General features: G+C 39.4%; 1 protein-coding gene across 1 annotated transcript in view; it reads right to left on the reverse strand.

Moving 5' to 3' along the window:
- Nucleotides 1-20,130, reverse strand: part of PDGFC (platelet derived growth factor C) — a 129,563-nt gene extending 109,433 nt beyond the window's left edge. Inside the window, exon 1 of the mRNA XM_071743033.1 lies at nucleotides 19,528-20,130. Within this exon, the coding sequence (XP_071599134.1) occupies nucleotides 19,528-19,645 (118 nt within the window). The 5' untranslated portion in view covers nucleotides 19,646-20,130. The remainder of the gene's footprint in view (nucleotides 1-19,527) is intronic.
- Between the last annotated feature and the right edge of the window lie 5,733 nt (nucleotides 20,131-25,863).

Below are 25,863 nucleotides of genomic sequence, written 5' to 3' on the forward strand. Positions count from 1 at the left end.
AGCAGCAGTCAAGAAGCAAATCCCACAGCAAGCACCTTTTTCCTCACAAAGGGCTGCCTGCAGATAATCACAGAATCCTAGAAAGTTAAGAACCCCTGGCAAGCAGCATAGCACTGACACCATTCTCTGGGACACCAGTCCCTGCTTTTAATGCTGCCCATGAGGATCCAGGTTTGGGATCACAATAGACTTTACCTAACAGGGTCATCCACTACTACTGAAGACAAAAAATTCAGCACATGCATGAGGCTGTTCAGGACTGCAGAGTTCATTCCTCCCCTAGTAATCCATTAAAGAAAAAAGAAAACCTGAAACATGGCAAGTAACAGCTCAATCATTAGGATATCTTTAAACATAGAAGGCAATCTTGAAAATTATTTCTAAGTCACCTCAAACACAATGCTTCCCAAGTAACTTCCCAGGGTAAATTTAACGCTGAATTTCAATTCTCAAATTGAAGCATACTAGAGCTACATTATCAGTATTAACTCTAGAACTGCAGAATTTTAAAATATTGTCAGAAAAAAAGTGTTTATCTCGTGACTTCTACCTGACGAGCTTAATGAGGATTATTTAGCAGGTGTTATTTACTATGTGCATAATAACCAGAACTTCAGAGCACAGATGCCAGAGGTAAAGGAGTTCTCTCTGTAATATACTTCTCTAAGAACAAATATTTTTACATTTGTTGCAGTCAAAAAACACATTCCTAAATGTAGAATGGCATCCAAATGCTGACTCAAGAGAAAGTAGAATGGCACACTCAGGTGGAACATCTGGTACCTCTGAAGGACGTGGGTTTTTTCATTTAAAAATAAACATGAAACCCTAGAAAATATTGGAGAAGAAATCAATCATCAATCTATTATTCACAAGGCAGACAAAGATGTGGCTTTACCTGTGAGACTCACTGGTAAACATACTCACAAATAAAACTCAAGTCAGAAAGAAGGCAAAGAAAAGGGTGAGAGACTAGAAACTCCTTTGCAAGATCTAAACATCACTGGCTACACTGAAGAACCTGTTTATTTCTAGGGCAGGTTCCCCTTCTATTAAAGGAGGGTCTAAAATAATCAGCAAGGAAAAATTACTGTCATTATGATGCTAGGACAAAACCTTTAACCCAAATGCAAACCAAAACCTTTTCTACACATATATTTCCTTCCCCCACATGAATGGCAAATGGATCACAGTTTTCACAGCCTCAACACTGCCTTCAGATTTGCCAGTGACAGTATATAAACTCAATAAATAGACCTGTTCATTTTCCAGGCTAGTCAAGCAGAAGAAAAAGACTCCACTCCTCTTATGCAGAGGCCTAATGGAAGAGTCGATTCTGGTCCTGAAGGCTTACAGAAGAAAACCAAAAAAAATTAAGAATAAAGCTATGTGAAGAAAATCAAGGCCAAAACAAACAGAACACCACTTAACACCACAAACTAATGCTCAGTGAAGAACACTTCAGAAAGTTTACTTCCCATTTTTACAGTCACCACCTGAATGACAACCTCTTTTACCCATATTAACAACCACAGACTTGCAGCAGAGCATGCAAACAGGTCACTCCTGTGAAATGCATGGCTTCAGCTCATTGAAGCTCCCAGAACTGAGCACAACACAAAGCAATTTCTCAGCATCTCTCCCACGTGCTGAGCTGTGGTCTGGGACAGGACTACACTGCTAAGAGGAAAAACCTGAATATTAAGAACCCGTGGCAAAAGCACAGAGAAGCAGAGAAAACACTATCACTGCATAAATCCATGATGAACTCCTACCTCTGATACCCCTTGCCAATACTTTTTGATACTTGGAATACCAGCAGATAGCTACTTCATATGCATTTTTATTCAAATCTCCTATACCCACAACACATAGATATGTGCATATTTATTACAGACATACACACAAACACTATATAGGAGAACAACGTGGCAGACTCAAAGCCTGGAGCAGCTCTCAGGTGAGGCTCCACAGTAGAAGGTCAAATCTAAAAGCCATAGGCAAAACCAAAGAATTAGATGATACTGAATAAAATGATCCAATAGTGCATGTGAAGCAACCAAAAGAATATAATTATCTTTTATGTGATTAAACTTTCTCATCACGAGAAACAGCAGACAGTAGAAGTTTACAAGGTTTTAAAAAGTTAATGGGCTACCAAACCCCAACATTTTGCCTGCACATTAAAAAAAATAAAATAAATGTGACTACAAAAATGATAGAAGACAGAACAGAGCAAAGAATCACCCTTACAGTACTTAATGAGAAGTGTCAGGCACAACACACTGAGCTAACCAGACCTTTCATTTGCCTGGAATGGCTGCTATTACCTTCTAGATATTTCTCAGGGAGTTGTCTTGGCACACAAGGCTACATTACCAGTGCTTTCTTTTCATCTACAACATTTTAGATCACAGAATTATACTTATCTCTTCCTTTTGGCCTCATTACTATAGATAATATTCAAAATGCACATCATTTCTGTATCTTTAATTAGCTCTCCTGGCCTACCTTTAATAAAATTGTTTCATCTCAAATACAAAGCACTTCTTTTTGAGTACAACCGAGAATATTTTTCTTGAATTCACCCCAAACTAATATTTAATGAGCTAATTAACCCTAAGTTTTACATCTTTAATAATTTCCAGATTTAGAAGATAATTTGGTAATTCTTAACTGAAATTGGTTAACAGGAGTCAAGCCTCAGTGAGCTTTGGGATCGTTCTGTTCTGTTTCTCCTTCTTAAAGTTTACAGCTGTGCTTCCAAACCCCAGTGCCACAACTGCTACAGCTTCTGCTCCTGTGGTTTCCACAAGTTAAAAAGGAAACATAATAAATGGACATTTATTTAGACCTTTCATGTAAAGATACGAAACAGTACTAAAATATACCTGAGGTTGTGCGAGACTGGGTAGCAGAATGGCAGCTGCATTTCTGCAGATTCTTATGGGTGATAATAAACTCAAAGTAGTTATTCAAATAGTGGCATACCCTAAATAAAAGGCATTATTGTAGAGCAAGAAAACTAAGTGCTTAAGACGTAATTTATTTCGACCACCAGAGCAATTTTCCAATTTGAATTTGGTCAAAGCAGTGTGTATTCCCACAGCAAGTGACAGTGATCTCAGTCACCAGTTCAACCCTCTGCCTTGAGTAAGGGGAAAAGGAAGAAAAAACAGAACAGAAAAAAAAAAAAAAATTACAAAAACGCCATCATGTTACATTCAGCATCAACAGAGAAACAAGACTACCACCCTGTCTCCAAGCCCCCTTTATCTAACACTTCATTTTTCTTTGGAATCCTATTGAGTAATGGCTAAACCTAACTTCAAGTAAATTATAAGAACAGAACGGGACAAACAGCTACACCTTGTGCTTTCCTTTGCTCATGCTTTATTACTACCTGAATAATGCTATGATATAACCCAAGTATTACACTGATAGACTGACATTAAGTGAAGCCCCTGGCAACAAAAAGGTCTCTTCGTTTCGTCATCCTGGAAGATTTCTGCAGGTCTTTCAACCCTAATACATTGCTACAGCTTGAAGAGTTACAAAACAATTGCTGAAGGTGGAACTATAATCACTAAATAATCCTCTGTTGTTAGATTAATGTTAAAATTTTGAAATTATTTAAATGATCAATGTTCATGAGGAAGATATGGAAAAACCAGAATCATACCAAACCTGAGAAATAAACAACTTAGAAATAATTTTTTTTTTTACTGTAAGAAAAATGATGAGGTACCTGAAGTTATTTAAAGAGTTATTTTCTGGACACAATCTCTTTAAAAGTAATACTGCATGTAAATGAATATGTAAATAGGCATTTGAAGAAGTAGGGAAAAAAAAGAACCCAGAACCAGTGAACCAAGTCCTCTTTTTTTTCAAAAGAAAGAGAATCCAGGAAAACTGAATTACATACAGAATTTTGCACAACATTTTTACTTTTGCCTTATATCTGTGACTTCTATTTCAAAACAGCATTTATGGAACTGCAGGAGACAGCATGTTACTACCATCTCTTCCTGCACTACAGAGCAAGGAGCTGTTTACATTACCTAGGTGAAAATCATCAATATCTTTCACGGAAAAAATCTGGAGAAAAATTGTGTATGCCAAACATAGCAAACATTTGGATTTCTCTTTTTTTTCCTCTTTTTTCCCCCCTTTTGTTTTAATCATGTTCTATATCTGATCATTGTGATGCTTTTTAAAAAGTTTTCCAACAGAGTTCCTCTACTGTTTTCTATCCTTTGAACAAATGATCCTTCAGACATTTACGGTGTATTCTCTGTAACCCAGTGATCTTGAAGATATGGACTGACTGTTGTTTTGGTTGGATTTGGATTTTTTTTTCCTTCAGTTTTCAGGAGCCAAACAAGAGACCACTCCAGCTAGATGGGAGATGGTTCCCTCAAGCCCTTTTCTCAGATGGGGGTGATGGAAAGCAGATGTTACCCAAGCACCGACAGCCGAATGCTATGAGCATTATAACTTTTATTTCTGCAAAGGAACTCAGGAGCTCCAGGGCTGTTTACAGATAGAAATTACCAAAGCTCCTCTTCCTCTTGCTCTCACCATCAACGTTTATGCATCTAAAGCATATATGACTATTTCTGAGAGAAGTCTGCTTGGCAGGTGCAAGCTGCCGACCTTTTTATTCAAAAGTCAACACTGGAACTACTGACTGGATCACACTATTTTCCCATGGGACTCAATTAGTAAAAAAAAGGAAAAAAAAGCCTACACATAAAAAAAACCCAAAAACAAAACACAAAGACAAACAGCAAACAAACAAAAAAACAACCAACCAAAAAAAAAAAACACAACACACCAACCAAAAATGCAGACTTTATTCAGGCTAAAGCCACTGTTTTTTCAACAGCCTCAGAATGGTTCCTCTTGCTTTTCTTTTACTTCATTTTCCTTCTCCCATCATCTTACCACAGGAATGCACTTGTTTTCCACTGCTCCTTCTTTAAGCAAACCACCCACTGACTTTTACAGTCATTTGGTACAACATAACCAGGAGACAGCTTTCAATCACAAATGGAGACAGGCTTAAATTAGCCCTTCTTTTTGAGAGATAATAATTTTTAAAAGAATGAGAACTTTCTATTAGTTACTCTGGTTACTTTCAAAAAAAAAAAAAAAAAAAAAAAAAAAAAAAAAAAAAAACCACCCCACATTTAAGATACATTAGAGGGAGTTAAACTAACTGGTTGCCTAGGTATCTAGAAACTCAGGTGTACTGTGCCTATCAGGATCTCAGTGCAATGAACACTTGATGCTCACTGAGAAAAAAAAACTACTGTTGAAATTGTCATTAAGTAATTAATATTGGTTTGGTTTTCTTCTCAGGAGCTTCTCTGTGCCCTACAAAGACCAATAATGTACTTCCACGAAGACTGCCTCCCTATGGTTTATAAACATAGGTACTCCTGACTGTAAACACAACTCTAAACAGGGCTTAACATTCTGTTCCTCCTATTTGTTTTGTTTGGGTTTTTTTTTTTAAGTACACACACAGAAAAAAAAAAATACTGCTTACCAGCACCATGTATAACACAAGCTCTAAGCAGAGCTCCCCAAACCACAGGAGTAATTAAAAGCTAAGGAAAAGAAAGAAAGAGGTCTTGGTGGCAATCTTGTTTCTCCTCAGAAACATTTCAGGCCTTATGAAATCATTTTTTCCAAAAGTGCCAGGAATAAAAAAACCAAAATATGGTTGCACTGAATCTCTCTTGGCACTAAGGTGACATTGCACAGTTTGTCATTTTCTCTCTACTTGCTTTAAGGATCAAATTCCAAGTGGAAACAGAATCATGTGCCAGAAAACAAAGTATATTCTCAAAGAATATTGAGAATTTTCAGAGGCATGTGATCTTTCTGTTGCCATTAGGTCTCACTTTTAAAATACTCTGATTTTTAATTTTGAAAGTATTATAGTTGGCTCTTTTTACAAGTAATTAAAATTATTGGTACAATGCTGTCTCTTAAAATCACACTTACTGGTTGGCCACACAAAATACAAGCAATTTGAAAGGCCACAGTATTTGGATTTTGGTACAGAAGAAGAAAGCAGAAAACACAGAGATTGCTTATATCCAATACTGAGGATCCAATACAGATATAACCCTACAAGTCTGCTCCTTCTATCTCAGGTTCCTCAGACAGATAAATACATGACACTGAACAATGTTTAGGCATGAAAAACAATTGCATGTGAAAGTATTGGCTACTCTCTTTGCTCCCTGGCTATGAACTCAGATTGACATCTTGAGACAGCAAATGCCACAGTGTTCATGTCTCTCTCTGAAGAAGTGAGCCTCCAACCTCATTGACCATTAGGAGCTACCAGCAATAAATACAAAGCCAATGGCTTACCAATTGTACTTTGTGACAAGCCATCCTCAAGACTTAACCAAACATTAGGACTTTGTCTACCAGAAGTTTAGCTGAACAACAAGACAGACCTACCTGTTTGAACAACCATTGCACACACTGTTATTTTGAGGAACACCACCTCAAAGAGCTCTCCTTCTCCTTCAGGCTGTAGAAGGACAAACCAGCCAGTGCATTGCAGTGTTTATGAAAACTAAACTGCAGTCTTTGCTGTTACCACTTTTATGTGCTCATAAGTACAGTGAAAAATCTTCCAGACCCCCCCCTTTTAATAGCTGTACATGATGTTGAAAACAGGTGGTACTTACCTAGCAGACTTATTAAAAAACCATAGTCATGCACAAGAGTATGAAAAAGAATTCAACCACATTTGCTAATCAAAGTACAGCTATTGTGCTGGAACCCTTTTATTCATCCTTTTACTTCAGAAAGAAAAAAGATACACAGAAAGACAGTTTCTATGCAATGTTGTTGATGGCTAACATTTTTTTCCTGTTGATGGCTTTCAACACGGATTTCCTTTTCACATTTTTACCTTTAAACATTCTCTACGTTGACTATGTTGAACATCCAACATTGTTCAGCTTCTGCAAACTATGGAAAAGACTTCTCCCTTAGCATAAAGGTAAAGCATTATTTCAGTTGCAGTTTTTATCATATTATTTTCTTACTTCTTATTAACATATTTCCATAGCTGTCCATCAGTATTTTCCTGTAAACAGGGGAGAAAACTTCTTGTTCTACAAAGCACTTGAATTCCTTTCCCTAGGAAAAGCACCCAACTATAAAGGAAAACAGCAAAAATATGGAAGTATGATTAGCTTTTATCTTTCAAATACTACTTTCCATAAATCAACTTTATTACAATTCAACCATTAGCAATTTCTTTTTTTTTCCAGATAAGAAAGTAATTCACTTGCAATAAATTATTTCATTAGCTAGACATGCACAACCACCAGGGCAAATATGAATACAATTACTGAGCTTAATTTCACATTTCATGGACATAATCAAAAATCTGAAAAAGAAGTTACCCTGCTAGATGTTTCCTTTTCTCAACCTTTGATTTAATAAAAGCAATTTCATCTTGCAAATGTGCATCATGTGATTTTTTTTTTTCCTAGTAACTAGATTCAATCAATTCTCAACTTCAGTGGATTTCCTCATTCACGGTGAAAACTTTTTGGGTATTTTAGTGAGCAATTCCTCAATGTACTTTGCATCTTTTACACCTATCCTAAGTCCTTCCAGTGTGGAAGGTCAGGGATTAGAGCTAGATGTATAAGCTATTTACAAGTTAGTATTCATACTCAGGTAAGTAAGAACAATACATCAGTAGTACATAGAACAGCATGCAAGACAGTAAATAGCAAGTTTATAACAGCCTTTATATCAAAGATTTTACTACAGCAGGGCCAGGAGTTAACTAAATGCAATCTATTACCACAAATACCAAGGACTTTACAAAATGTCTTTTAGAACAGACTTCAAGCTTCAAAGCAATATCCTGCAGAGTGATGATGGAAAGTAGTGACTGTAACTGAAAAAACAGCTACTTGTGAATAAAAACTAACATCACTATGTTGTAGCTGTCCATGTAGTCTTAGGCCAGCCCATGGAAGGCAGTAGAGGCAATTAAAAACAAATAGGGTGCTGCTATTCATTTAAAAAGCCATTCACCAAAAAAAAAAAAAACAAAAAACCCACCAACAAATCTCTCCAAAAGCAGACAAACCATATTCCAGGGTTGTATTCCAAGATCCTCAAGGTGGGCAGGGGTGTCAGGACTTTGAAATCAATAGATATTGTATTCAGTAACAATATCTGGATGCACATATTCCAAAACCAGATGGCATGAACCAGCTGCAGCCACAGAGATCAGATGTTACCCTCTGTGAAGCCTATCAGTCACCTCCAAGCTGCATGTTGTGCTAGGATCCACATGTTCATCAACCCTTTTGCCTAAAATTAAATGCATGCAATAACAGGTAACCCATAGGAGGGCAGGGAAGACTCCTTTCTTCCCAAACCCAAGCAAGTTAAAGTGAAATTATAAATATTATTTGCCACATTACCTCCTAATAGTTGATCTGCACATACACATACAAGATTACTGTTTAAACTATATATTATTTTATTTATTGAATGTTTTGAGACCTGTTAAACACACTGCTAACCCACTTTGAATACATCCAAGTAGTTTTGGCTCCAACATTCACACTGCTTGCCCAAGCCAACTCAAGAGATTCTTGCTTTTTTAAAAACTACAGAGAACATATTCCCATCTGAAATGCAAATACTAAATGTAAAGTTTACCAAGGGCTTACTAAAAGTGAAAAAATCTGAACAAGTCCATCGAGTCCAAGAACATACCTCAATAAACAAATAAGAAAAAAACATACAACCAGCATCCACATATATAAAAATGCCAGAATAAACCACACACAAGTGCACATAACTATAAATTTGACTTACTAAAGAAGATCTATTAAGCAGCTGCTGCTAGAAATAAATGTTGTGCTGTTAAAATTGTCTCTAAGAAAACTAAGCCCCAAATCTATGGTGAATTATTTTAAACCCTTTCAGGTTAATCAGAACCATTAACAAGATTTGGGGGTTTGTCAATAATGAGCAAGAGAAATAAGCTTTATACAAGGGCATGGATCCAACCCTGAAACAGAATCATCATAGATTCTCAAACTTAACCTCAAAGAGAAGCTACAGATCCTGCTGAACTAATGGAACATGTTAGACACGCTACAGAGACATCATTGGTTTCTTTCCCTAATGCAAAGAACTAACGAGGTCCCAATCTTGGTTAACATAATTACATACATAGCAGTAAAAATACAAAACATGCTACAGCTATTTCACTAGGTATTGTCACCACCTTCACATGCATCCTCATGCAGAGAAAATAAGAAAGACAAAAGCCCAGCTAGAACTCAGTCTGGCTACTGTCATGAGATATAACAAAAAATGTTTTTACAGATACGCTAACAAAAAAAAGACAGCCAAGGAGAACCTCCATCCTTTACCAGATGGGGGGAATAACCATTGCTACCAAGGATAAGTAAGGAAAAGGCTGAGGTACTAAATGCCTTCTTTGCCTCGATCTTTAACAGTCAGGCCAGTTATCCTCAGGGTACTCAGTCTCCAGAGCTGGAAGACAGGGACAAAGAGCAGAATAAACCCCAAAGTCTATGGGATGGGATCCACCCAAGAGTACTGAGAAAGCTGGTGGAGTAGTGCCAAGCCACTCTCAGTCATAGGAATAACTACAAGGCTGTATTAGCACCTCGAGGTAAGTACTTTGCAAATCCCAACGCCAGCAAGTGCTGTGAGAAATACAGGGAGTGCTTAGCAGAACGTTTTAGAGTATTTCAAGTTTTAGACCCTCGTCTGACTATGGATATGCAGTGCTCCTTGAGGCTAGGTATTTTTGCATGACCCAAGGCAAAAAAAAAGGGTCCAACAGGAATCCTTAGACATATTTTAAAGAGTAGCATTTAGGTTAGGTCATATATAAGTTTCCTCTTGTCTAGAAATCATGTTTGTTTTGGAGACATAACTGGTTAGCTCTCAATTACAAGGCCTTACTGCACTTTCAGGCTCACTCTAGTTACACAAGCAGCAGAAAGGTTTGCAGGCATGGGCGTCCCTGTGTAACGAGAGACACACTAATGAAGAGTTAGACACTGAAGCCTTGGGACACTAAAATCAAACACTTCCCAAAACTGTATTTTTTAAAACACAACTTGCCAACAATATGAATACAACCTTTTTAAAACCCACACTGTACCATACAGCACTCATTTGAATCACTTCATGAAAGACTCCTCCAAATGCTCTTTAATTACACATATATACTTCCCCACAGGGGAAGGCAGAGTAGTTCCCCATAGGCAGAGTATCAAGCATATAAAAGATGAGTCAACAGCTCATTATTTAGCACTGTATATACAAACAGGTAGCTTTACCCTGCAACCTGTACAGTTAATTACAATTAACTCCAAATTTGTGCTGAGTAAAGTTATTTTCATTCCATAATGACCTGCAGATTATAGTGCATAAAAAGTTATAATGGGCAGCTGACATTGCACTGGTAATAGCAAAGCTGAGCAACCTATCTCCAGAGAAGAAAAGCAACCTACAGTAGCCAACACCAATGGCTCTTCCCCCAACCTGAGAAATCTGTCATACATAAGCTTACATTTACATAGAAGTATAGAACTAATCATGCAGAATGTATTTTACCATACAAAAGTATTAGTTACACTTATCCATTCCACCGTTTCAGAACCCTCCAACAAATGAGGAAACGAGTCACAAGGGGCTTGTGAGCTGATACACCAAAGATATAATATTCAATGCTTGAATTGTTCCAACAGAAGTTTCTGTGACTAGCAGAGTTTAACTTGGACCGCAGTCACCACTGTTCTGCACAAACCTATTTATATGAAAAGAGCTGAGAGCCAAAACGGTTGCCTTGTAATTAGTTCAGGCATGTTTGAATCCAGAAGGGAAACTCTTTTAGTTTATTTTCCCCAGAAACACTACAAAGTTCTACTACAGCTTTACAGTATAACCATGCAGATCAAGAAAGGCCCCTCATTCACCTAGGGGAAAAAAAAAAAATCAAATTATACTACTGATTTGTTCTCCTGTTTCTCAGCTTTACTCTGAATGCTCTGCAACATTTGAAAACACCATTTCTGAGAATTCATCATCTATACCGTCAAAGGCATTCTAGCAGAAAAAGAAAGTCTTGTTGAGGGCAAACTTCAGTCAAGATGACTGTAAAACCTAATCCACACCTTTGAATTTGGACTGCATATCCATCACTTAAACATCTTGTAAATGACCCAATTTGTTTACACGGCCCTGTAGCTTTTTATGACTTTTCCATAAAGAAGTTATTACATCCATTCCTTTTATTTTGTTTTAGAGCATTTGAATGAGCCCCAGAACCACAAGCAAGTGAAACTTGAAGACTCATTGCAGATGGAAGTAGCCTCATATAACTCACCACTACCGGTGACATAGTCAGAACACTTTAAGATTGGAAATGCCATACCTTCACACACAGCAAAAGAATTTCCTGTGCCATATGTCTTTTTAAATGTTCAACTATTGTATAAAATGAATGCTGGTTTCCTGTCAATCAGAGGAGAAACCTGGAACCCCTACGACTTGTAACTCTGCTTTGAACAAGCAGGAAGGCAGATAGTTACACCATGAATTTTTTATTTAAAAATAAATAAATAAATAAAAAATCAGCTTTTCACTCTGGCTGCTATCATGAAATGGCTCAAACAGTGAAGCTCCCCAAATAGCAGTCTAATAAAAGACTGGACAACTTAATGTTCTGGAAAAGGCTACACCTAGAGGTCATTAAAATAAGCAATATTATCCATTGTTTCACATATCTCTTCCAGCAAAGTAATTTTCCAAGTGCATGTGCTTTTAAACAAGTGATGCTTTAAAAAAGGCAGAGAGATTTACAGCTCTGGATTGACATAGAAGGTGTGGTAAAAGTGTCTCCAAGATCATTTTTCCAGTGTAAGCTACTCCTCAAATATAACACTCCTTAGTATTTTACACTTGGACTTTGCCTGCACAGAAAATAACTCTGCTGACATGTGCCAAACTGAGTAATGGTTTAAAGATGTAGAATATTCTATCTACAAGGAGATCTACTCCTTTACCTTTTGCTGCCTGAACCTAGCCTAATGCCCATTTATCAGATCACAGCGACCAATTCCCTAATTATCTGCAGCATCTAACCTCCCACCTCCTTAACTCATTTATTGCCCATTCATTGTAAGAAGATGACAGCAAAAACAATGCAAATATGAATTAAATGTAGAGGAAACACAAACCACGTTGTTTCCTTTTCCCAATATATTCTTTGCTTTTTCTGAGGCAGACTTAGTATTTTGAGAAAAGCCATGTAAGGGCAAGAGAGGAGTTTAAATCCAGCATTAAAAGTTACCAGCTGCTATGCCAGACCTCCCTCACTTTCCTTCAGAAGAGCTGTACTATCATAGGAAATGTAACTACCATACTAACACCCCTGTTTGCTTAGAAAATGGAGTACTAGAAAATTTAAAAAGATTTCTACTGGGTTCCAGACACAGCCCTGGTAGGATGTGTGAACAGAGGAAAGCATCTGCCTCCCTGCCACTGCCTGACTGTTCACCTGGCTTTATTCACAACCAGTGCATACTTTGCACTTCATGTAAAGTCAGTACAAGGGTGATAAAACTGAGCCATGCCTGCACATGTCAATAATCAGTTTTAACAAAGTCAAGGAGAAATCTGTGTTTTGGGCTTCTGTGAAGCAGAGGAGTAAGAGTTGCTCTTCGCCCTAGAAGAATCTCCTTAAAACATCTGTGTTTATAATAACACCTTGAATGCCTTTACCATAAAGCAAATTAATAATTTATGCAAATTAATTCAGAAAAAAAGGCATATTACCACTGAAAAAACACAGCCAATGTGTTACTGGTTACTCCCCTGCAACTCTCCTATTCTCACTTCTATCAAAGGATGCCACTCCATGGTATATAACCTTTGAACATGTTCTTATTTCATGTGTAGACACTGGGTTTGCCTGTATCATGTTGGACTGCAGTACAGGGGAAGTTAATTCACCTTGCCTTTCCCCAGCCCCAAACACCTGCATATGGAAACAGCAGTAAGAAAAAACAGAGATTAGCAATGTGAACATCTTCACTGCAGAATTAACCTGCCCAGTCTCAAATCAGTCCAGTTTGAATGAGAACAGTCACACAGAGCTATCATAATCCAGCAGCTCAAAGAGACTGAACTCAAGTCAGTGAGTTTTTCTGAGTTGCAGCCTCCTCACCTGAGGGTTCAGTCAGCAAAGGTAAACACAAAGTGACACAAGTTGAGAGGTGGCACATGCTCTCAGGACTTGAGAGGAATCTGTGGACCCAAGAAGCCCAGCAGCCTGCAAGCCCAGTGCAAATGTACAGTCATACACCTCTGCAAGGTGTAGTCTCATTACCAAACTGTGCACAGGCTTACCAAAGACAGAATATTTGGAATAGAGATAATTTAACTCAGAAGAAAGATGGCCCTTGCTAACCCTAACATAGAAGGCCTGCAGGAGACCAAGGAATTAGGTGGTATCTCTTACTTACATTAATTTTTTAATAGTTCTTATACTCTCTGTGTAATAAGACTTTCTATGTGAGGGTCTAGAGTTCTGCCCTGTCTCACCCAACCAATCAATCTGTAGAAACAGATTAGATCAGGAAAACATGGAGAGGAGACTGCACACATGCTTTGCAAGCTGGTGTATCTTCACATGAAAGAAAACTGCTTAGCATGCTGAAGGATCATGAAATTAAGCACAAACAACCCAGTGTAAAGCTGAGGATATGTTTATGAAATCTCAGCAGAAGGATGTCAAGGTAAGAACATCAGAAGTTAAATTGAACCCTAAGGCTAGTATGTCTATGGATGGAGCCATGAATAAATTTTCATTGCATTACCACCTTAAAATAACATTCTAAAATGTAACAAAGCCTATAGAAAAATCTAATTTCTATTTTAGCTTCACAGTAGCAAATGATATATTTTCACCTGCTTGAATAAAAGCAGTTCACATCAGACACAAGCTGTAATAGAAAGAATGACAGGGCTGAGTAAATTTTAATGTATAATTAATTTCTCAGATTATCCAAACCCACTAGGCATTCACACAGGCACCCAAGTGCTACTAAATCATCCACATTTCTACACATTAGATCTGCTCATCTTTTCTTGTAGAACTTTTTCTAAATCCCACTGGTTTCTGCTAAAAGACTACAGACACACAGGCCAGCTCCTAAAATGATTACATGCTGGGAAGTGACAGGGCACATACTTTGTAATTAAAAAGTAGAGATATAGTTTCCTAGTAAAGCCAAAAGCTATGTATAAAGCAACTGAAGACACTTATTTCCAGCTAAGGGAAGAGGGCTTGCACAGCGCATCCTCTTTGTAATAATCAGAACTGCCCAATCTAGCAAAAACCAAAATATGGAACTACTCAACAGCAACAAAAACCCCCAAACCACTCTGCTGTAAGGCACAATCACTGCTGTAGGATGCAAACCAGTTCTTTGCTGTTACATGCTGCCTATGTAATAATTAGATTGAAAGGGTTTGGATAAAGTTATCATACATATCCAGGACAAGTAGCCAATGGTCTGTGCTTTTAAAACCCTTTTAGCAAACATAAGAAACAGCAAAACAGCAGATCTAAGGAAAAGTCCCAATCACCATTTTGCTGAACAGCAGACAATATGCCAGGAGTCACAAAGGCAAAAAAAGGTTTTTTAAAAAGTTCCTTCATTGTAACTTATTGGAGTGTTGAAGAACCTCTCTAATTCACCACAATCTTTTACTTAAAGTCAAAAGAGGATGTGGTACAAGTCTTCACTCTCCAGGAAAAGAGCTTAAAACATTTCAAAACAATTCTTGCACTGAACAGAAATAGATTAAACTTAAGGAAAACTGCATCATTATCAAGTTTCCCTCTAGATGACACGTGCTCATATTTTATACTTCTCAAAATTAAGAAAATTTCTGCTACCCAGCAGTACTCAACATATTTTACCAGTACTCATCAATTCAACAGGACCCAGCAGAGGTGGTGCCAGTTCCCACTGCTTTGAAAGATGTTGGTTTAGAAGACATTTTGCAGTCAGTGACTGCACCCAAGCAAAAGCACTGACATTCCCCTCTGCAAGGATTTAACGTCCTGCATCACCTGGACATCCACACCTCCTTTCAAGTGTTCAGCCCAAGTTAAATGAACTCAATCAGAAACTCTATGTTGTTATGTTGTCCTCAGCACAGAATAAGCCAGAAGCTCACTTTGCAGATACACAAACCAGGAAATCCTCTACGTGGCTGTCAGGAGGTGCATGAGACCACACATGAGACAAGGTGACAAGAGAAGCTCCCTCGGGCAATTCAGCTACTGGCTCAGCTCCAGCTGCATCCACCAACTTTTCCCAAGGAGAGCTGGAGATCTTCCAGTCTCAAACTCCAGCCCAAGGGCTCCTGTTTGCTGGTTGGTTTTTTTTCTAGTGATAGAAACCTTGCCTGTTTCAGAAATTTAAGAAATACATTATGAAGTGTTCAATAAAGAATTTCTATTTACGTGGGGGAAGCAAAAAAAAAAAAAAAAAAAAAAAAAGAAAGAAACCCCCCAACCTTAAAAATTAAAATTCATCAACAGACAGATCATCACCAATACATCACCAGTGCTGTAGAATTGACAGAAGTCAAAAAAGTGCTTTGATTTTATAAGATTTTGTACTTCAGCTATTCTATTTACTGCTGTTCATTTACCCTGGAAATTGACTGCAGGAAAATGAATACTTCTAACTAGTCAATTTCTTGGTCCTCTGAAGTAACTCATTACTATGTTTTAAATGTACATGTCACATAAAACATACACTTCATTACCTATGGCCCCCGATAGATTTTAATTTTTTTATAAAAACATCCTCATATTTCCCATAGAAACCATAAGAGCTGATAGTTTAGCAAATTTACATTCAGCATTTATCTCATCTTGTCCTAAAAAAGCCAAGAAAACAGACCTTAGAGATTCTCCTGCCATCTCATGTTGTAATAAAATCTAGATTAAACTAATAGCATCACATAAGCAGGTGCACTCAAACAACCAGAGCTTCAGCACTAAAATTAAGTTATTTGCATTACTCAGTCCATCAATATCTCCCTCAGGCATTGTTGAAACTACCAAAACAGAATGAAGATACTACATGAAAATAGCATTCAAAAGTAGTTGGGAAAGTAGAAAATTGTAAGAAGAAATAAGTAAACCATCCAAGTAATCAAATTCTGTATGTAAGAGATTTAATTGTTTTCTTCAAAAGACAGAGTAATTGATTTTTCTCATCTCTCTACTTCAATGTGGAAAAATGGTAATAAATATATCAGACAGGCATAAGAGAACTGGTAGACACCTAAGTATGGCAAACCCTTCAAAGCATAACCTGTTTTTCAACAGGACAAAGAATCATGGAAATGCAATCTACCCTGTAGTGCCATCACTACATGCACTGCTACTTCAGCTTCCAGAAAACTGCTACATAAATTTGCTTGATGCTCCAGATGAACATTTACTCACTTGAACAGCAAAAAAAATACATCAAAGATGAGTATGAATTTTTCAAGGAAATCACATAAAGCTCCTCACCATCAAGGAGAATTTACAAATAAAACTTAAAGAAAATCTGACCACAACATAGGGCCAACAAAAAAGGAGGAGGGATTTTAAGGTGGTTTCAAATAGAGATACAGTGACTTCACAACAATTATCACACTGAATTCCTTGGAGGTAGTAGTAAAATACTGTGTTCTAAGAATAGTTAATTTACAAAGGAATATTTACACTAGGAAATTGCCACCTAAAATGACACTCACTATGCAGCAGAAACGATAGAGCTCTTTATGTTTACATTTAGAAACTAAACCTAGTCAAATTGTAATTTTGAAGTTAATAACTATTTAGCTAATAAAGAAATAATATCAAGAAAAAATTATGAAAACATAAATCTTTGGGCATATGCTTACCCTTTGTAACACAAGTAGTCCCCACTGACTTAATAACTGGTCAGAGACATCTTCAGTATCACCTTGAAGCAGTAGCTACAACACTCAAGTGGTTGCCCAGTAATAGTGTAATCCATTCTCTGGCAAAACTCCCTGGCCATTTAGCAGCTTTACAAGTAGAGGACAGAATTTTTATTTGTAGTCTGTGTGAGTGGAAAATCTCCCTCTCTTCTGACCAAATATTATTTGGCACGCAAATAGCAAAATACTCCAGGGAGTTTTAACCTGCCTCTAGCTAAAAGCTATACAATCTTTAGATTGCAGCAGAGTGTAAAAATCACTCTAATTAAATCAAGTAAGAACTGGTTTGACCAGTATTACTGATTCCCCAAATAATTAACATCAGTTAAGAAGTCAGGGGTTGGCACTCAGCTGTACCTAAACTTGTACTTATTTTTAAGTAATGTTTGCAACTGAACAACTGGAAAACAAACTCCAAGAAAGCTACAAGCAGTACATCTACTGCTTTAAAGTATTAACTACCGGAGAATACAGTTTCAGGGCCCTTCTTAAAAATATATATATATATTGTCCTGCGTTTACATATGTTTAAGGTGCAGCAACAATACCTCACACATGCCAAACTGCATTGGAAACCAGTTCAAGCCTGACCTAAGGCAGCTGCACTTCTGATACATGTGAACAGAATCTCCTTTGTGTTGTCACACATGCTTACACCCATTTACAGTTTTGCTTCTATGCTGTATGATGTACTTTTCACACTTTATCGTTGCACTCCCACTGTTGGACCCTGGTGACCCTTCAGGGCCCAGCTGTGTTAGCCTGTAACAAACCTCTTAGGACTGACTTGACAACATAGCAGGTTCCTTTCAGCCTGACAAAGCAAAGCAATGGTAATTCTCTGTGTGGTGATATGGTTCATATGCACACCATGCAAATTTAACATAAGGCAGCATAACAGCACGAGGCTTGGGTATATTAGTACCAAATCCACTTTGTCACAAACTGCTGCCCTAAAGCCTCTACACACCAGGTAAACTGGGAAGGGGTAGAAAGTGAGTGATTTCTTCTCTCACACAGAGCAAATAATATCCTGTGCTGTGCACAAAGTCTGATCAGTTTCCTGTCAGAACAGCCGAGTCTCTGAGTCTTTTGATCACTTTCCTCTGGCCCTTCACAGTTCCTCTGATTAGAGATTGATCCCGGTGCTGCTCTTTGATCAGCAGCTCCAGCAGCCTGCAAGTGCCATACATCATCACACTAGCAGGCCACAGCAATATTAATCTCCCCCTGCTAAATTTGCTACTGCACTGCATATTCTACCCATCCACAGAGCACTTGTGGAGGTCTCCAAAACTTTTATTAAAGGATATGATGTAGAATACACTTATCTGGGGAGCCACAAGTTCAAAGTTGAGATAATTGAATTAGCCTCAAATCTGCACTGCTGCTTTATTTCATTACAGTTCAGAGAGTTTTGAGAGCTCCCAGCTTGGCCTTTTGTGTTGGTCTGTGCCCAGGGTGAAAGCTTGTTCTAGCTGACATGCGAAGTACTGAAGTTTTCACGCATACATACACACCCCCCATACATTAAGAGCCATGGATGTACTAACACTCTTCATTTTAGATATTCTACACTAAGCGTGGTTGCATGCAGTATATAACGTTTCAGTTTGTAAAATATTCTTTAAAATGACTTCATAATAGCAGATCAAGAGGAAAGGCACTTAAAAATCTGAATAATGTAAATCATATGGAGTTCAGAGGCTAAGCAAATTACACACCCCGAAGCTGCCCTTGCTGTATGAAAAGAGTCTTTCTCCAGCTCTGCGCAGCCCCAGCCCAAGGGAACTTGCATTTGAGAGTTTTCTAAACATTTCAGGTACACTTGAAAGTTGAAAGTAATTCTCATTTCCTAGGCGGGATTAGCTCGTTTCCAGCCCATACAAAATACCACTCATTCACGCACAGACACAAAACCCCACACCCACCACCCACCCCCATAAGCGTTCAGGGTAGAAAAGTGCGCGGGTCTTTTTTGTTGTTGTTGTTGTGGGGTTTTTTTTTGGTGGGTTGGTTGGTTTGTTAGGTTTGGGTTGGTTTGTTTGTTTGTTTTTCGAAGGGGGGGGGGGGGGGGGCCGGAGGGGGCAGGGTGGAAGGGGGAGAAGGGGAGGAACATTCTGCACCTCCGAGCGCAGCGGAGGAGGCAGGGAGCGGGCAGGGGGCTCCCTCCCGAGGGCCGCTTCACCACTGCCCTTTCACCCACAGCGCTCCCCTGAGCGCGGCGCGAACACCCGCTGCCGAACCCTGCTCAGCCCGGCCCAGACACGGAGCTCACACGCACCCGCGCACGGCCGCGCTCCCTCCGCGGCGCCGGCCAGCCCCGCGACACAGAGAGCTCCGCACCGCTCCGCGCCGGCCGAGCGCCCGCTCCCACCCTGCCCCTGCCCTTGCCCCGGGCTGCGCGGCGGCAGAGCTGCAGCTGCTGCTCCTTACCGTTCTGCTCCTTGGCGCCGGAGAAGGCGAACTTGCTGCTGAGGTCGGACTCGGCGGCGGCCCCCTGCCTCCGACCGGCCAGGGCAGATGTCAGCAGGAGCAGCCCGAGGAGGAGCATTGGGCCGGCGGGGCGAGGGGCTCCGGCACAGCAGGCACTGGCGGCGCGGCACCACCGAGGCCCGGGAGTCTCTCAGCAGCGCCCGGCGCGGGCTGCGCCGCTGGGGAGAAGGCAGCACTGAGCCTGCTCTGGCAGCAGAGAATTGCAGGGTAGTTTCCACATAATCCCATCCAAAACTTTTTCCTAGAGCCCTTCTCTGCGTCTCCAGGTTTTGTTTTTCTTCAGCTTTTTTCTTTTTTTTTTTTTCCTCCTCTTTAAAAAAAAAAAAAAAAAAAGGAAAAAAAAGAAAAAAAAAAAAAAAGAAAAAAAAAAAGATCAAAGCAAAATCTGGACCCAGACCAGCTTCCCAAGGACTAAACAATCCGGGGCTGAAGGAGCAGGGGCTGATGAGGGCGCGGAGAAGGCGGAGAGGCGGGGGCGAGCGGGGCCGCTGCTGCCGCGGAGAAGCGCGCACCTGTCAGCCGGCAACCAGCGGCGGGGCGGGGGAGAGCGGAGCGGGGGGCGGGCCGGCCGGCGGGGCGGGCGGGCAGGAGGCAGGCGGCGGGGCGGGCGGGCAAAGGCGGCCGCGGTCCCGCAGAAATACCTTCCTCGCCTTTAAACTCAAAGGGGCCGCGCTGCCAGCTCGGACAGCGTCTCTCGGCTCCCGTCCCGTCGAGGGCGGCAGCTTTAGGCGCCGGGAAGTTGTCGGTCGAGGAGAAGGAGGCGAGCGGGACGGACTGCGGCGCTGCCCCCTCTCTCACGGCCAAATGGCGGCGCAACAGGTGCTGGGGCTGCCTCGGCCCCCTCATGATGCGGGTTCCTCCCGCCCCGCGTAGAACCGAGGTGACCGAAGTCCCGGGTCAGTTTCTGAGAGAGACGCTGAGTGCTGATTTACCAGTAATTGGGTTTCGTGCTTGAAAACTGGGGTTAAGGGTTCCATGGGGAGCACGCCCTTGTCCCTGGGGGTGTACAACATGGAGAGGAGGTTTCAGAAAGGCTTTGGGTGCAGACTGGTGTTCTTCTGACAGAGTTTGCTGGTTTGGCTACCCTGAAATGAGACCCGTAGCAATTTACATAAACAGATAGAGCTTTTAACAACTTCTTCTCTCTTGCTGTAATGTTCTGTGGTACTCCATGAGGTGGTATCCCTATAGCAGACAGGGCTGGGTTTCTTCTTGGTGTTTCACCAGAAATAAGAATTGAATTTATGGCAAGGTGTATTGCTCCCCATTGACACTGGTGAGGAGTGGAAGGACTGATGGTATTCAGCCCCCCACGATGGTGATGCTGTGTTTAAGCTTCCCTGCTAGAGCTGGCGTTGCTAGTTTGCTTATAAAAGAGTTCAAACCCTGACTACATAATGGATCGGGGTAACAAGACCAAACGCCAACAGTGATGGCAAGAGAAGCAGTAAGAAGGACAAATCTTTTTCTCTCAACTGATAAGTTTTGTGTGAGCTTGATGGTGATTTCAAGCCCCCATAGCTCTGAGGTGATTCTGGGGACAGACAGGAAGACCTATACAGCTGTGGTCGTCCTCACTGTCTGTGCAAGATGCACACGAGAGAAACTGAGCCGGCATGGCTGGAGTCTTCAGGACACACTGTATGAATTTCTTATCCTTTGACCCAGCTCTTTCCATTATATCACTGAGTTCCTTCTTCACCTCAGCCAAACTAACCCTTGAGACAGTGAGAAACATCTCTTCTGTTCCTAATAAGTGATATATTTCTAGTAGTAACTGGAAGCTGTCCAGCCAAGCAGGGCTATCTTCTGAGAAGCAGACTTGGAGCATACTGTAAATAGTTACCCTTCCCTTAGTGTATGAGGAAGTGTACAGCACAAAGCAGACTGTGTAGTTACTTTTATTGTTACAATTTGTTTATTTGTTTGTTTTCACTTGTTATTTTAAAATTGAAATAAAAACAACATACTTTTCAGGTCTTCTACCTTGATTGTTACAAGAAGTGGGGTTTTTAATCAAATAAGTGACGTCTTGTACTGTAACTTAACCTTTGTTGCCTGGGGACTTTATGGACTTCTTTGTATTTTGGGGAAAGGATGACAATTTCCCTCTGAAAAACATGAACCTACTGTCTCACACTATATACGTGAAAAGTAAAGCATCTGATGTCTTCCATAGCTTTGACAATCCAGACTACAGCAGACTGGTGTTTCCTCTTGTATCCTGGCTCTGAGTTTCAAAGGAAAATGCAAGAACCCGCATAGTGGATAAATATGGAATAACACTGTTTGTGGAGGAAGCATTCATTCTAAACCTCCTGCATTTGAAGATCAGGATATATTTTTGATCATTAAGGCTCTAGTTCTTTTAAAAATTCCTTTAGTTAATAGCATCAAGAATACTGTGTGTGGTAATCCCCATCCCTATAAACGTCCAAGCTTATCTGAAATTCATGCTAAGCATTTATCACCAGCTATCTGTGTGTTTTAAAAATGTTATTGCTGTCCAGTTTCATCGAGTATATGCATGTGTTTGAAGTATTAAAATAGATTAAAATACATTATTTACCTTCTCGACCCTGTTCATTTTCTCCTTTCATAGCTAGGCATTTTTACTGCCTTTTTCATCTGAATGTCTCTATACCTCTAAGCTTTTTGGAGTTCTGGTGACATGAAACTTTGTCTTCCTAACTTTTTTCTGTGCTCAGAATTGCACTTCAGTCTTTGTCTTTTGTATCAGTCACCATGCCATATCTCATCTCACAATTAAGTAGCTTACACTATGTAGTCTTTTTCACAGGGTATCATTCCTATTTTTTTCTAATAACAAGTATTTTTAATTTAAATATTACATCAGGCATTTCTCCATTGATAGCCATCCTCAAATACTTTAAGATGTAGACTTTGCTCTGCAGAATAGCCATGCTGATTAGACATATTTTCAGATTATTCTCTGACTCCATTTTTTAATTCATCCTCATTTAGAACTTTTTGAGGCAGGTTTTTTGTTTGTATTTTAAGGGGTTTTTTTGTACTTGAATGAAATTTTAATTATTTGGGTTATCCCACAAAAAATTATTCTGCACCAGTTTCAGAACTAAAAAATTGAGACCTAGCCACCAGAGAAGGCAATGGAAATTTGGCCTGTCAGCACTCCAGAGACATACTTTGTGTGCAGCCATTCTACTCTAGAACTATAAATATCCTTGAAATGAAAAGACTTTACCTGTAATTATTATTAACTTAAGGATTTATAATTAAAATGTACATTCCTCCCAAAACATCACTGACATCAACAAGAACAATTACCCACACCAAGGTCAAAATAACATCATCACAGTACTGACAAGAGGTGAACAGTTCACACTCTCTGCACCCCTTTTCCCTTCACAACAAAAAAAAATCCCCCCCAGTTACCCATGGAGCTGGAATTGGCAAGATGCATTCATTCAAAAAGGTTTCACAGAATGCCCCTGATGGGTTGAACTAATACCAAGACAACCCTCAAATGACTTCACGGGGCTCTGGATATCCCAAGAAAGTTCTGCAAGGAAGCATTCCACTTCCTTTTCCCACATGCTGTTTTCAGAAAAACATCCTTCCCTCCTCTCTCACCATAAGGTGTGTTATGAGACAACCAGTTGTCTCCTGAGGAGCAATAAGGTAAGTAATACAGTATTTTTTTGGAAAATAGGAAAAGGCTAATATACAAGCCCACTTTAGGCATGATGTACAACCAAAGGGAAACGCTTCTGGAGACATGTAGTTCCAGAAATGCAATTCTGTGATGTTAATGTCTCACAAGAGTTAGAGCTGGGCATTTACATAACTTACCAAGTTTAGAACACACTGCTAGGGAAAGAAGATTGATTCTTTTGGTTTCCCGTGGCTTCCTATTATGAATGAGGGCTAAAAAAAAGGAATTAATACATAAGTACTGGTATATTCTCATATATTGTAAATGTACCCATATAATCCCAATGACATAATACTAAAGTAAAAAGAAGTGTTTTGTAAAGCTTAGCATGCAAAATAAAACTGATACATTTCTGCTGAAACAGACACAGAGGCAAGCAACTGCATTTGTGCAAGGTTGTCTTGATTTCAGCATAGATACATCTGGATAATTTGCTGGTATAACAGGGCCGAGGTTTAAATGCTTCTTTCACACCATGGACTTATTTTTAATTGTGTAAAGCACTCTTAAACAGTGCTTAAGTGTTATGGGTGTACAAAATCTTTTATGGATGGATGGCAAATATGGAAACAGAAACTCAGTAGAAACACTTACTGTCTTTTGGAAAAGCAACAATACAATATTCTGCCCTAGTGATTCCTGAGCATTAGAAAAAGAGACATTTGTACAAATAAATACACAAGCTTACTAATGATAAATTTTAGTATTCCAGCCTTATTGTTCACTGCTACTTAATTTGTAAACAAGTTGGAAATTTCTGGTCCTGCTTCTGTATTACCTTCAAAAATATAATGAAGAAAAAGAGCAAAGTCCAAAGAGGCTTCAATAATGTGTGTGCTTGAACAGTGTGGAGTGTTCAGAGCCAGCTAGACAAAAAGGAGCTCTGAACATTGTGTGGTCACTTGGGCCACAACTCTAAACTCAGTACCACTTCTGTTTTGGAAGTCCTAAAATGAGGCTTGGGACTTACAAATACACCTAAAGACAAGCATTTGTACACAGACTTCTCAGGATATCAACACTGTTCTGCTCAGCATTGCCTAGCTTAGATAACAATGTTTCAAATTGACTCAAACATTTGAGAATTGAAGTTCTCGTATTTTTGTGTGATTTCTACCTATAAGCATTGTTTTAGAGCAATCATATCTAATTAATTCCAATTTTTTATCAGCTGCATACACATACATGTCCAAGCTATGTGTAAATGCACCTTTAAGTAGGCTGTGGGAGCTATAGCAGAAGGCAAGGCAGGAGGCCCACAGGAGATCTCCCACAATGTTTAAAAGAATGCTACCCACTTCAGGAACCTGGCAGCTCGTTTGGGTCTTGACTGGTTTCCAAAGTCACCATGTAAGAAGTTGAATGCAGGCCTTTTGACACGTTTGCTGAACTTAAGTGCAGGATACACTGAGGCCTGAACAGATGGCAGTAGCCAGTCTTGAAGCTGGCTTTTCTCCCTGGGGTACCTGGGAACATTTTGGGTACACAGGGACTCTCCCAAGGCATTCACTTCTCCTGGATGCTTTCAGAGTGGATGCCCCTATGAGCAGTAGGACTTACACCTCATTTCAAATGCCTCTCTGTATTTAGATGCCATGTGCTCTTGGGAACATACTTGAGTTATGTACAAGGACTGTGCCCAAGCAACCAGTGATCAATAATGTCTTAGGTTCTATCAGTATGCATGGAATCCTGTTACGATCATAATGGAAGATGGCATAAGATATCTCTGTGTCATCTCTAAATATCCACTGAATTTTGAAACACTGCTGAACTTGGTCTTTCTGCCTGTCTCCCTTTCACTGAGCAGTGCAAGATACAGTTTTGCAATCACAATGCAAATTTTGGTTAGTATTTGGTTAGTATTTCTAAGCGTTACTAACTACCAGTATTCCAAAAACCAGTATGTATCATGTAATTATACAGTTGTATCATTGCATACAGATTCAGCAAAATTAAAAGTTTATTATTCAAAACATATATAGATATGTAAACAGATTATTTCATACACTGGTAAAAACCACTTAGAGCATTACAAGGCAATGTCTTTTCATTTTCCTAGAGAAATATTCCTAACCTATTTGTATATGTATATTCTAATCACTTTGAAACTGCTTTTCAGGAAATGATGCTCAGCTGAAGGTATTTATGGGATGGCAGGATAATTTCACTACCAATATTTGCAATGTACCAAGCAGTTAACATCCTGAATGCAAACTCTCTATCAAATAGAGATCCTAAGATTAGCTATTTAAGTGGAATATTTACATTTACTGTGTTTGGAGTAGAAAAATAACATTTATTGATTTATTTTGATGTCATCGGTATCTTACGTTTACAAAAGGATATTGTTGTTGTTAAAAACTTTGGCTCATAAGTATGTTTAATTTAATTACATTTCTTTATGTATATGTGGCACTTCATAAAAGAAGATACTGCAAGCATCCAAATCTTAGAGGAGTCTTAGAAATCTAAACGGAGTAGAGAAGCAATCAGGAACTGAAGAACAGATATGAGCACCCAGGAATGATGAGGCAGGGGAGCAAATATGCTTCTACTATGTATGGAGTATCTGTCCT

Source organism: Heliangelus exortis, chromosome 4 (assembly GCF_036169615.1).
Source record: "Heliangelus exortis chromosome 4, bHelExo1.hap1, whole genome shotgun sequence".
NCBI lineage: Eukaryota > Metazoa > Chordata > Aves > Apodiformes > Trochilidae > Heliangelus > Heliangelus exortis.